Consider the following 14,739-nt stretch of genomic DNA (forward strand, 5'->3'; position numbering starts at 1 on the left):
TTCAAACAATAAATAAATATGTATACAGGGACATACTGTAATAACTTGGAGTAAATATTGAAGATTAAAAACCAATTACAAACAAAAAATTCAAAAAAACAAAACTAAACTAAAAGCTTACCTTTTTTATATTTGCAAAAGTATGTATATATCATTAATGTTGTAAATACAAATCTTTATATATCTATAAAGGGTGGTCTTCAAGAGGTAGGCATTTTTCGGGGGTCTCAAGAAGGTAAGAAATACAAGAATGTGTGTGTGTGTGTATAAGTGTCATGTGATGAAAAGGTACAGTGAGGACTATACAACTGTCAGAATAATTGTATCTAAGTTATCGTTATAACAAAGCGGAGAGGAAGTAGGGCCTGACTCCCCTCCAGGCACCTTTTCTTTGAACTGTTCTGTGACCGAGTGCAACGGCTGTTTACGACCTTTTCTTTGAACCGACCTTTTCTTTGAACTGTGTTGTAATCAAAGGCGATGGCTGTTTATGACCCCCCTCCCTTAGAAACAGCTGTTGCCATGTAATCAGGGAAAGTCCAAATAAAATACAATCTTTCGTCAGAGCGTGGTGACACTGTACAAGGGTACAGGTGTACGCGTTTCTCCTCATTGAGCCAAATTTAATTCTGTCTCTGTTTAATTCCTTGCTTCTTGTCTTGTTTAATAGATGTCATCAGTGTTTGAACCTGACAACAACCGTACAAAAATCCGATTGCAAAATGATATAGGAGCTGAATTGAGGTGGAACAAATAAACAAAATAAAACAATGATAGGATGTTAACATATAATCATGGAGTACGATCATAATTGGAATAATAATAAAGTGTGCCCTAGTTGACGCTCGACTTGCACTAAAAAAAACTTACGAGTACTGATTCGATTCCCTCCTTCCAATGTCGGGGCAATTCATCTTCTGTCGTAAAATCCTGATGATGCACATGAAGAGAATAAAGTTGACCTGCAGAGAGAGTAGTAAAATGGAATATGAACTGTACAAATAATTGCATTGTTTAGAGTCACTCACAAGTATGGTTACTAAAATGGGCGTTTTGATGATCCACCAGAGCTTGTCATCAATGATATCCCAGCACCTGCCAGAAGAAACATCATAGTCAGTCACTAAGGTATTGCTAATCATGCCAATATTAGTAAAAATAACTAGAAAATTCCCGCGGAAATGTTGATGGGCCTGCTATCTGTGCCCTGGACCTCGGGCCGGGGGGTCGCGGGAAGCCGCCGTACTTATTAGGTGTCTGAATCTGTGAGTTTTAGGTGTAACTGTACAAAAAGAGCCACAGAGCTAGCCTTAAACAGTAGCATGGTAACATAAACATGCTAAAACTTAGCATGTGTGCTAAAGATAGTATGATAACAGTCAATCAAGTCATATGACTCAAAGGGGTATGGCTCCGATGGCCATCCAGCCAAAACCAAACTTTTGGACGTCAAAACTTTTTTGCCAGGGTAAAAGTAGACAACTGTACGAAGAAAATGAGACGTTTAGCACCGAGCTACAAAAAAGAATAGCTGAGCTACAAGAGGAGGTAATCTTGTCTTTTTGGCGTTTGTCTCAGAATAAAGGCCTACTGAAATAATTTTTTTTTTATTGAAACGGGGATAGCAGATCCATTCTATGTGTCATACTTGATCATTTCGCGATATTGCCATATTTTTGCTGAAAGGATTTAGTAGAGAACATCGACGATAAAGATCGCAACTTTTGGTATCTGATAAAAAAGCCTTGCCTGTACCGGAAGTAGCGTGACGTAGTCAGTTGAAAGGTTCCTCACATTTTCCTATTGTTTTCAATGCAGCTAGAGCTATTCGGACCGAGAAAGCGACGATTACCCCATTAATTTGAGCGAGGATGAAAGATTTGTGGATGAGGAAACGTTAGAGTGAAGGACTAGAATGCAGTGAAAGACATATCTTTTTTCGCTCTGATCGTAACTTAGGTACAAGCTAGCTCATTGGATTCCACACTCTCTCCTTTTTCTATTGTGGATCACAGATTTGTATTTTAAACCACCTCGGATACTATATCCTCTTGAAAATGAGAGTCGAGAACGCGAAATGGACATTCACAGTGACTTTTATCTCCACGACAATACATCGGCGAAGCTCTTTAGCTACGGAGCTAACATGATAGCATCGGGCTTAACTGCAGATAGAAACAAAAAAAATAAACCCCTGACTGGAAGGATAGACAGAAAATCAACAATACTATATGTATTCAATGGGGTACCAATACTTCCGTTTCAACGATTGACGTCACGCGCATACGTCATCATATGTAGACGTTTTCAACCGGAAGTGTGGCGGGAAATTTAAAATGGCACTTTATAAGTTAACCCGGCCGTATTGGCATGTGTTGCAATGTTAAGATTTCATCATTGATATATAAACTATCAGACTGCGTGGTCGGTAGTAGTGGCTTTCAGTAGGCCTTTAATCGTCCATTAAAATGAGTGTACCCATTCAATTGGCCCAATTATTTGGTTTATACGTGAATAGCGTCGCCATGGTAACACGAAATGTTCCCAATTTAAAGTACCGCCGTAGGCGCGAGTGAGACCTTTCCGATGGTATAACATATGTGGGGGTTCATTGGCTTGGTTGGTCTCGTATTACGTGTAAGAGAAATGTGCGGAACAAGAATAATAACGTTTGAAGTATGAGCAATAATAATATGGGCTCCAGAAGGTCTTATCTTTGTCCATGTGATGTCAGATGAAACAAAAATTGAGCTGGTTTGGCCACAATACCCAGCAATATGTTTGGAGGAGAAAAGGTGAGGCCTTTAATCCCAGGAACACCATCCCTACCGTCAAGCATGGTGGTGGTAGTATTATGCTCTGGGCCTGTTTTGCTGTCAATGGAACTGGTGCTTTAAATGGGTCAATGAAAAAGGAGGATTACCTCCAAATTCTTCAGGACAACCTAAATCATCAGCCCGGAGGTTGGGTCTTGGGCGCAGTTGGGTGTTCCAACAGGACAATGACCCCAAACACACCTCAAAAGTGGTAAAGGAATGTCTAAATCAGGCGAGAATGAAGGTTTTAGAATGGCCTTCCCAAAGTCCTGACTTAAAGGTGTGGACAATGCTGAAGAAACAAGTCCATGTCAGAAAAGCAACAAATTTAGCTGAACTGCACCGATTTTGTCAAGAGGAGTGGTCAAAAATACAAGCAGAAGCTTGTGGATGGCTACCAAAAGCGCCTTATTGCAGTGAAACTTGCCAAGGGACATGTAAGCAAATATTAACATTGCTGTATGTATACTTTTGACCCAGCAGAAATCCAGCCGCTGTTGCTTAGGAGGTGAAGTGTGTCTCTCTTTACTGGCTTCGTCGAAGCATGTTGCTTTTGTAGCTGTTTCAGCAGATTTGAATTGCTAGGATGGGATCTTTGATCCAAGACACAACTTACATTTAACTAAAATGTTTTTTTCTTTGTGGTCGACAAAAGAAAAGTAGTGAGAATATCTCCATGTTAAGAAACTCTGCTTCGGTGTTCGCCATGTCTTGTTAGTAAACGCAGACACGCCCCTTCCCACACACACACACACACACACACACACACACGCGCCTTTTCCTTGTCGCCTCTTCCGCAGCGCTCCAATAAAAAACACTCAGATCTTCTCAGTTTCTAGCCGATACTACATAAAAAATAACGTAAAATAACGCAGTAACGCATCATGTAGTAACGGTAACTGAGTTACTGAATATAAAAAATAACGCGTTAGATTACTATTTACCGCCGAAAGTAACACGTTAGTCCAAGGGACATGTAAGCAAATATTAACATTGCTGTATGTATACTTTTGACCAAGTCACATTTTCAGTAGACCCATAATAAATTCATAAAAGAACCAAACTTCATGAATGTTTTTTTGTGACCAACAAGTATGTGCTCCAATCACTCTATCACAACAAAAATAGGAGTTGTAGAAATGATTGGAAACTCAAGACAGCCATGACATTATGTTCTTTACAAGTGTATGTACACTTTTGACCACGACTGTATAAAATAATATTAATAATAAACAAAGCAATTCCAATAGAACTGTGAATCCAAAATGTTTTTACACCCTCTAAAATCTTAAGGATGTTTATGTCCTGTTTAGCTTTGAAGATGATTAAACCAGACTTAAAAAATACTTTAGCGAGTGACTGTTCATTATGTATGTATGTATGTATGTATGTATTATGTATCCCACCACTAACAGTCGGAAGGATTTTTATCAGTAAAAAGATGCGTTCCAGCGTTCAGATGGACTCCCTCTGATACCAGCCGCCCCACAAACAGTGACAAGCAACACAATTCAAAAGAAGATTATTCTCACCCAATATCATTTACATAAGCCTTTGTGATCGCCCATGCTGAAATAAAGATGGTTGGAGCGCCTGTGAATGACAAACATGAAGATAATAATAACCACCATGCGCATACCCAAAGGAGTTTGACGTGCTTTGCGAAGACGGAATGAAATCTCGCCCTTTGGATACGCTTAAACATGTTGGCAGACTTGCCACATCATTTGTCTTCAAAATTCCACACACAATACCCCGTTCGCTTCTTACATTAAAGGATGATCAGTTGAAACAGGATGCACCTGATCTCACTTTTGAGCTGTGAGTACTATCGTATTTTCCGGACCATAGGGCGCACCGGAGTATAAGGCGCACTGCCGATGAATGGTCTATATATTAAGCACAGCGGATTATAAGGCGCATTAAAGGAGTCATATTATTTATTTATTTTTCTAAATGGGGAAACACTTTCTTGTGTCAGAATAATTGTATCCAAGTTATCACAAAACTTTGTGTTTCGATGAGTTCCCGGCGAGCGGACAAAAGCTGTCGTTGATCCTACCAATCAAAAGGCTTGTAAAACTCCACCGTGTGGGATGGGAAGCGACATGAAGGTGTTCTGTTTCTTTCATATATTGAAAGTGGCCTTGTGGTTAGTGTGTCCGCCCAGAGATGGGTAGGTTGTGAGTTCAAACCCCGGCCGAGTCATACCAAAGACTATAAAAATGGGAGCCATTACCTCCCTGCTTGGCACTCAGCATCAGGGGTTGGAATTGGGGGTTAAATCACCAAAAATTATTCCCGGGCGCAGCCACCGCTGCTGCTCACTGCTCCCCTCACCTCCCAGGGGGTGATCAAGGGTGATGGGTCAAATGCAGGGAATAATTTCGCCACACCTCGTGTGTGTGTGACAATCATTGGTACTTTAACTTTACACTTATCTCTTATGTTTGACTGCCATTTACTGGTCACACTTATCATTACACCATGTACCAAATAAAATAGCTTTGAGGTCGGTAAGGAAAACCAGACTTAAGTACATTAGGTGCACCGTCGAGTTTTGAGGAAAAAAAAGGATTTCAAGTGCTCATTATAGTCCGTAAAATACGGTACATGTAATTTCTTGTTCAAATTGTCATTATGGGGTATTTTGTGTGGAATTTTGAGGACAAAAATGAATTCATCACATTTTGGAATAAGGCTGTAAGGTAACATGTGAGAAAAAGTACATGAAATGTAGCTGAACAACAAATCAAAGTGAAAAGCATCAGCTGCCAATGAGAGAGCCTACATTTATTCCTCGCATCCCAACTGCATGCTGAGATTTAATGAGTATTCATGATTGTTGTGTCTGCTATGCTCGTGGAAGTTAAATGGTTTGTTATCAACAGCGAGGATCGGCCCACAGGTAGCTCGTCCATATGGACGCTAGACGGGAACGCGTTCTCCTTTTAATCAACTAAATGAATTCTCCGTGTTTTGACCGGAAAGCAATCGGTACAGTATGTGCATGTCCTGAGAGACTGAGTATGCCGTGACGCGGCCGCGTGCACCTTACCCCAGCCAATCAGGATGTACCACCAGAAGTACTTCCTCTCGGAGAAGAAGGAGACCGCTAGGAGAGCGTGGAGGTACAGGCCTTCCACCAGCAGCCAGAAGTGACTGGCCATGATGCCGTACTGGAAGAAGACAACTACCGCCTTGCAGCCCACCTTAAAGTGACAGACACATACAGTCCTGGTCAAAAGTTTACATACACTTGTAAAGAACATAATGTCTTGAGTTTCCAAAAATTTATACAACTCTTATTTTTTTGTGATAGAGTGATTGGAGCACATACTTGCTGGTCACAAAAAACATTCATGAAGTTTTGTTACAATATAAATACAGTCCATTATACAGCATTATTCACATGTGAATAATATAAATACAGTCTATTATACAGCATTATTCACATGTGAATAATATAAATACAATTTAATACACAGCATTATTCACATGTGAATAATATAAATATAATTTATTATACAGCATTATTCACATGTGAATAATATAAATACAATCTATTATACAGCATTATTCACATGTGAATAATATAAATGCAGTCTATTATACAGCATTATTCACATGTGAATAATATAAATACAGTCTATTATACAGCATTATTCACATGTGAATAATATAATTACAGTCTAGTATACAGCATTATTCACATGTGAATAATATAAATACAGTCTATTATACAGCATTATTCACATATGAATAATATAATTACAGTCTAGTATACAGCATTATTCACATGTGAATAATATAAATACAATCTATTATACAGCATTATTCACATGCGAATAACATAAATACAGTCTATTATACAGCATTATTCACATGTGAATAATATAAATAAAATTTATTATACAGCATTATTCACATGTGAATAATATAAATACAGTCTATTATACAGCATTATTCACATGGGAATAATATAAATAGTCTATTATACAGCATTATGCACATGTGAATAATATAAATACAATCTATTATGCAGCATTATTCACATGTGAATAATATAAATACAGTCTATTATACAGCATTATTCACATGTGAATAATATAAATACAGTCTATTATACAGCATTATTCACATGCGAATAACATAAATAGTCTATTATACAGCATTATTCACATGCGAATAATATAAATACAGTCTATTATACAGCATTATTCACATGCAAATAACATAAATACAGTCTATTATACAGCATTATTCACATGTGAATAATATAAATAAAATTGATTATGGAGCATTATTCACATGTGAATAATATAAATACAGTCTATTATACAGCATTTTTCACATGTGAATAATATAAATAGTCTATTATACAGCATTATGCACATGTGAATGATATAAATACAATCTATTATGCAGCATTATTCACATGTGAATAATATAAATACAGTCTATTATACAGCATTATTCACATGTGAATAATATAAATACAGTCTATTATACAGCATTATTCACATGTGAATAATATAAATACAGTCTATTATACAGCATTATTCACATGCGAATAACAAATACAGTCTATTATACAGCATTATTCACATGTGAATAATATAAATACAGTCTATTATACAGCATTATTCACATGCGAATAACATAAATACAGTCTATTATACAGCATTATTCACATGTGAATAATATAAATAAAATTGATTATGGAGCATTATTCACATGTGAATAATATAAATACAGTCTATTATACAGCATTTTTCACATGTGAATAATATAAATAGTCTATTATACAGCATTATGCACATGTGAATGATATAAATACAATCTATTATGCAGCATTATTCACATGTGAATAATATAAATACAGTCTATTATACAGCATTATTCACATGTGAATAATATAAATACAGTCTATTATACAGCATTATTCACATGTGAATAATATAAATACAGTCTATTATACAGCATTATTCACATGTGAATAATATAAATGCAGTCTATTATACAGCATTATTCACATGTGAATAATATAAATGCAGTCTATTATACAGCATTATTTTATTCATTTATTTATTTATTAGCCTTTATTTAACCAGGTAAAATCCCATTGACATCAAAGATCTCTTTTCCAAGGGAGACCTGGCCAAGAGGGCAGCAGCAAGGTTACATTAAAAACAGTAAACAAATACATAAAACATCACATTTACGACATTAAAACTTGCTCACATAACACATGTGCATACAGACAAGGTAGACTGCAGTCCTTTCACAGAAGCTTTAAACTCATTCAACGTAACAAGGGTTTGAAGTTTAATATTCGATTGTAGGTTATTCCAAGCCTTCGCTGCTGAAAACCTAAATGCTTTCTTGCCCAGTTCAGTTCTTACTTTGGGTACGACAAATTGCAGAACATTCATTGAACGAAGATTGTGACTTCCTTGTTTCTTTGTTAAAAGACAAGACAGATAAGATGGAGTGATACCCAGAATGGTTTTGTAGATGAAAACATACCAATGATTGAGGCGTCGAGCACTTAAAGATGTCCAGTTAACCATTGAGTATAATACGCAATGGTGAGTAAGGGGAGCGCAGTTGGTGATAAATCTCAGTGCACCGTGGTACACACTATCCAGCTTGTGGAGACAACCAGCAGTAGCATTCATGTACAACACATCTCCATAGTCAATAACAGGTAAGAAGGTTGTTTCCACCAATTTCTGTTTCACAGTAAAAGAAAAGCAAGACTTGTTTCTATAATAAAATCCCAGTAAAAGTTTCAGTTTTTTTACAACATACTGAATGTGCTCCTTAAAACTCAAGTGGTCATCAATTAAAAATCCTAAATATTTAAAAGCACATACTAACATAATTTGTTGCCCATTTCTTGTTAAAATGTTCTCACACAGTGCTGATCTTACAGTTTTTGATGTGGTAAAGAACATACACTTTGTTTTCTCTGCATTTAAAACCAGTTGAAGATAGCAAAGTTGTTCTTGTACTCTGTCAAATGCATGTTGTAGATATTAAAAGGCCTCAGCAGGAGTGGGTGCCGTACAGTATATGACAGTATCATCAGCATAGAAATGGAAAGTTGAGTTCGGAATATTCTGTCCAAGATTATTTATGTAAATAGTGAATAATAATGGGCCCAACACAGAACCTTGAGGGACACCCTTTTTCACTTGCAGTACGTCCGAGGAGGAACCTTCTATCTGAACAGCCTGAGTTCTACTTGTGAGGTAATTTGCAAACCATCCAACTGCTTGCTGAGAAAAACCAATAGCTGAAAGACGTTTGATTAAAATGACATGATCAACAGTATCAAATGCCTTTGAAAAGTCAATAAAGAGGGACAGACAGCACTGCTTCTTGTCAAGAGCTTCAGTTAAATCATTTATAAACTTCATAGCAGCAGTAACAGTACTGTGATTTCTGCGAAAACCTGACTGAAATGGTGACAGAATAAAGTTGGTTATTCACATGTGAATAATTTAAATACAGTCTATTATACAGCATTATTCACATGTGAATAATATAAATACAGTCTATTATACAGCATTATTCACATGTGAATAATATAAATACAGTCTATTATACAGCATTATTCACATGTGAATAACAAATACAGTCTATTACACAGCATTATTCACATGTGAATAATATAAATACAGTCTATTATACAGCATTATTCACATGTGAATAATATAAATACAGTCTATTATACAGCAATATTTACATGTGAATAATATAATCAATCAGTCAATCAAAACCAATGTGCTCTTGTCTTGCATAGTGATTAATAATGCAAATAAATCGCATGAATAATTATGGATTTTTTTTTTGTTTACACCGAATGCACTTCCTGACACAACACTGGCCGCGAATCAAACCTTTGCCCTTTGTAAGGCGTGTAACATAACACCATCAGGATATGTAACCCAACTTCTTGCATGAATTCATAATTTCATACATGCCCTAACCTCCTATTATCTCACTTTGAATTTCCTGTAGTTACTTTTGTACTTTTTGTTTAATATGTTGGTGACTACTTGTTAGTTTTAGTAGAATGTCAACAAATGGAACAGCTGTGTTTGGGTCACTCTTCTGTGCATATGTAACAAGTCATTCAGGATAGCAGAGAAGGTGATTTATAACCTGCTAATCTCGGGCTTTTTAAACTTTTGGACCTTGGGGGGGCCCCGGGCCCCACTCAAATATTAAAACTGATTTAGAAATCCTACTCTTGATTTTAATCACATTTAATAATTATATGTAACCTACTTACAGTTTAACATGATAAACATTGTCAAATGATATAAAAGCATGAGTTCATCACAAACAATATTACTGAGGCTTAGGTCAGGCTGACTAAAAAGATAAATACTAAACAAATACATTTAAAAAAAATTGACATACAAAGGGCTAATATATATATATATATATATATATATATATATATATATATATATATATATATATATATATATATATATATATATATATATATATATATATATATATATATATATATATATTCAAACTTAATCAAAATCAATATTAAGAATATGTTTCTTAAAGAAACTAAACTAAAACTTAAGGGCAAATGAAAATACAGCTTCACGACTTTAGTTATCATTTTTGCGCTAGTCAGGAAGACAGGAAGACTTCCCCAGCAGGCTCGAGGCATGAAAACAACGTTGAGAACTTGTTGAATTAGGTTCTGACGTGGAGCAACTCAAACCTAACGTTGAAACAACGTGCTTTTTGATGACGTTTGTTCAATGTCAGGTTGTGACGTTGATTTGACCGTTGACTTTTGGTCATTACCCAACTAATATTCTACAACACAAATACAACGCTGAAACAACATGCTTTTTAAAGATGTTTATTCAATGTTAGTTTGTGATGTTGATTTGGCCGTTGAATTTTGGTAATTTCCAAACCAATATTCTACAACACAAATACAACGTTGAAACAACATGCTTTTTGACCACGTTTAATCAATGTTGGGTTCTGACGTTGATTTGACCATTGAACTTTGGTCATTTCGCCAACCAATATTCTACAACACAAATACAACGTTGAAACAACATGCTTTTTGACGACGTTTAGTCAATGTCAGGTTCTGACGTTGATTTGACCATTGAATTTTGGTCATTTTCCAACCAATACAACACAAATACAACGTTGAAATAACATGCTTTTTGACAGCGTTTATTCAATGTCAGGTTGTGACGTGGATTTGACCATTGAAATTTGGTCATTTTCCAACCAATATTCTACAACACAAACACAACGTTGAAACAACATGCTTTTTGACGACTTTTAATCAATGTCAGGTTGTGGCGTTGATTTGACCATTGAAATTTGGTCATTTTCTAACCAATACAACACAAATACAACATTGAAACAACATGCTTTTTGACGACGTTTAGTCACAATGTCAGGTTGTGACGTTGATTTGACCGTTGAAATTTGGTCATTTTTCAACCAATATTCTACAACACAAATACAACGTTGAAACAACATGCTTTTTGACGCCATTTTTTCAATGTCAGTTTGTGACGTTGATTTGACCATTGACATTTGGTCATTTTCTAACCAATATTCTACAACACAAATACAACGTTGAAACAACATGCTTTTTGACGACGTTTAATCAATGTCAGGTTGTGGCGTTGATTTGACCGTTGAAATTTGGTCATTTCCCAACCAATTTTCTACAACACAAATACAACGTTGAAACAACATGCTTTTTGACGACGTTTAATCAATGTCAGGTTGTGACGTTGATTTGACCATTGAAATTTGGTCATTTTCTAACCAATATTCTACAACACAAATACAACGTTGAAACAATATCAGGTTCTGACGTTGATTTGACCATTGACATTTGGTCATTTTCCAACCAATATTCTACAACACAAATACAACGTTGAAACAACATGCTTTTTGACGACGTTTGTTCAATGTCAGGTTGTGACGTTGATTTGACCATTGAAATTTGGTCATTTCCCAACCAATATTCTACAACACAAATATGTTGAAACAACATGCTTTTTGACGACGTTTAATCAATGTCAGGTTGTGACGTTGATTTGACCATTGAAATTTGGTCATTTCCCAACCAATATTCTACAACACAAATATGTTGAAACAACATGCTTTTTGACGACGTTTAATCAATGTCAGGTTGTGACGTTGATTTGACCATTGACATTTGGTCATTTTCTAACCAATATTCTACAACACAAATACAACGTTGAAACAACATGCTTTTTGACGACGTTTGTTCAATGTCAGGTTGTGACGTTGATTTGACCATTGAAATTTGGTCATTTCCCAACCAATATTCTACAACACAAATACGTTGAAACAACATGCTTTTTGACCACGTTTAATCAATGTTGGGTTCTGACGTTGATTTGACCATTGAACTTTGGTCATTTTCTAACCAACACAACACAAATACAACATTGAAACAACATGCTTTTTGACGACTTTTAATCAATGTCAGGTTGTGACGTTGATTTGACCATTGAAATTTGGTCATTTTCTAACCAATACAACACAAATACAACATTGAAACAACATGCTTTTTGATGACGTTTAGTCAATGTCAGGTTCTGACGTTAATTTGACCATTGAAGTTTGGTCATTTTCCAACCAATACAACACAAATACAACATTGAAATAACATGCTTTTTGACGACAATTAATCAATGTCAGGTCGTGACGTTGATTTGACCATTGAATTTTGGTCTTTTTCCAACCAATATTCTACAACACAAATACAACATTGAAACAACATGCTTTTTGACGACATTTAATCAATGTTGGGTTCTGACGTTGATTTAACCATTGAATTTTGGTCATTTCCCAACAAATACAACACAAATACAACGTTGAAACAACATGCTTTTTGACGACGTTTAATCAATGTTGGGTTCTGACGTTGATTTGACCATTGAATTTTGGTCGTTTCCCAACCAATATTCTACAACACAAACACCAGTGTTTCCCACACATTCATTTATTTGTGGCGGCCCGCCACAAAAGAATTACGTCCGCCAAAAATTAAAAAAAAAAAAAACATTTTATTTTTTTTGTCCTGTCCAGCTTCTCAGGCAAATCATATAGTTAATGTAGATGCCCATATCGGCTGTTCAGATTTACTTTACAAAAGAGAAGTGTAGGATACTTCTCTTGTTGCCTTATTTGTATTTGACCACTACTGTTTTCTGTTTATTTGTTACTGACTGTGGCAGGACACCTCTGCCTCTGTTTCACTTTATGTTGCTGGTAAATAATATGGTTGTAGTAGTAGGCTAAAGTTAAATTATTTAGTATGCACTAATTAAAGGGGCAGAGCTTTAAGAGACATTTTAGCTTTTATATTTTATAAGATACATTTTTTGTAAGAACCACAATTAATAAATATATTTCAGTGAATAACTTATTGTTCAAATCTGTATATAAATATGTACATAAAGTGTTGTAATTATATTGTAAAATGGATGAATGGATGGATGGACGTTTAAAACAAAACTGTTATTATTAATTAGTAAGTATACATTTTTTGAGCCTTTTTAGAGAAAATCATATCATTGTAGTAAATTATGCAAATTACTCAATGTCATGATGACCACGCCCATAGCCACGCCCCCACCGCCACAGGTATCTTGGCAGTTTTTGGGAAACACTGAACACAATGTTGAAACAACATGCTTTTTGACGACGTTTAGTCAATGTCAGGCTTTGACACATTGATTTGACCATTGAATTCTGGTCATCCTCCAACCAATATTCTACAACACAAATACAACGTTGAAACAACATGCTTTTTGACGACATTTAATCAATGTTGGGTTCTGACGTTGATTTGGTCATTGAAATTTGGTCATTTCCCAACCAACAACGTTAGACACCAACGTTGTCTCAATGTACAAATACAACTATTTTGCAACATTGTTTCAAAGTCCGTTTTAAAGGACATGTACGTATAATCAACGTTGTATCAACGTCTTGTGCCTGCTGGGACATCACTTCCTGGACTTGCGATTTTTTTTTAGGGCGTTCTCTGATATTTGAATGTTTTATTAATGTTTTGTAATAAAAAAAATAGCTTACCTCGGAGTAAAAGGTAACAAGAACTTAAACATAAATAAGGGGTAGATTTTTTTTTTTTAATCAGGGCGTATTGTCGCCACATTTTCAACAACTTTCACTCCTCTGTCATATGCAAACTTTTCTATCACTTTAGCTCCAGACATCATCTGCTTGTTTGATACTGTCATTACTGCCACAAGTGGTGGAAAAGTGTATTGCAACTGAGTACCGATGCGACCCATACACCCAATCAATTTTTAGGCGGCCCTCTAGGGCAGGCCCGGGCAATTATTTCGACTCAGGGGGCCAAATCTAGAGAAAGAAATGTGTTTGGGGGCCGGTATATCTATTTTTAGGAACACTAATACAAAAACTCACAATAATGTGAGGGGCTTTCTGCTCCGCCGCTCCCAGTCTGCGGAACGCTCTCCCTGACCACCTGAGGGCACCACAGACTGTGGATGCTTTTAAAAAAGGCTTAAAAACCCTTCTTTTTTAGATATATGCACACTAGTTCTAGCTATTAAGCTGCTCTAGATTTTTTATTTTATTTTTATTATCATTTAATTTTTTTTTTTTTAATACACTAGCACTTTGAGGTGGTTTGCTCAATGTAAAGTGCTTTTTACAAATAAAATATATTAATATTAATGTCTGATTGAATGCTAAAAACGTTATGACAGACCGCCTGAAAAAACGGAATGGAATTTACATTTTTTTTACTGGATGAGACACCCAGAATGTACATGGAAATAAAGAACGTGGGATTTACAATATTAACTACAAACGGTAAAAC

At 35.7% G+C, this 14,739-nt stretch overlaps 1 protein-coding gene across 3 annotated transcripts in view; it reads right to left on the minus strand.

The window, feature by feature from the left end:
* Nucleotides 1–14,739, minus strand: part of LOC133665107 (vasoactive intestinal polypeptide receptor-like) — a 97,997-nt gene that overhangs the window by 15,349 nt on the left and 67,909 nt on the right. For all 3 annotated transcript variants that reach the window (XM_062070314.1, XM_062070315.1, XM_062070316.1), the window contains 4 exons: nt 5,875–6,028; nt 4,349–4,409; nt 1,029–1,095; nt 871–962 (listed from right to left, as the gene is read on the minus strand). In XM_062070314.1, coding sequence (XP_061926298.1) covers nt 871–962; nt 1,029–1,095; nt 4,349–4,409; nt 5,875–6,028 — 374 coding nt within the window. The remainder of the gene's footprint in view (nt 1–870; nt 963–1,028; nt 1,096–4,348; nt 4,410–5,874; nt 6,029–14,739) is intronic.

Source organism: Entelurus aequoreus, linkage group LG14, assembly GCF_033978785.1.
Source record: "Entelurus aequoreus isolate RoL-2023_Sb linkage group LG14, RoL_Eaeq_v1.1, whole genome shotgun sequence".
Taxonomy (NCBI): Eukaryota; Metazoa; Chordata; class Actinopteri; order Syngnathiformes; family Syngnathidae; genus Entelurus; species Entelurus aequoreus.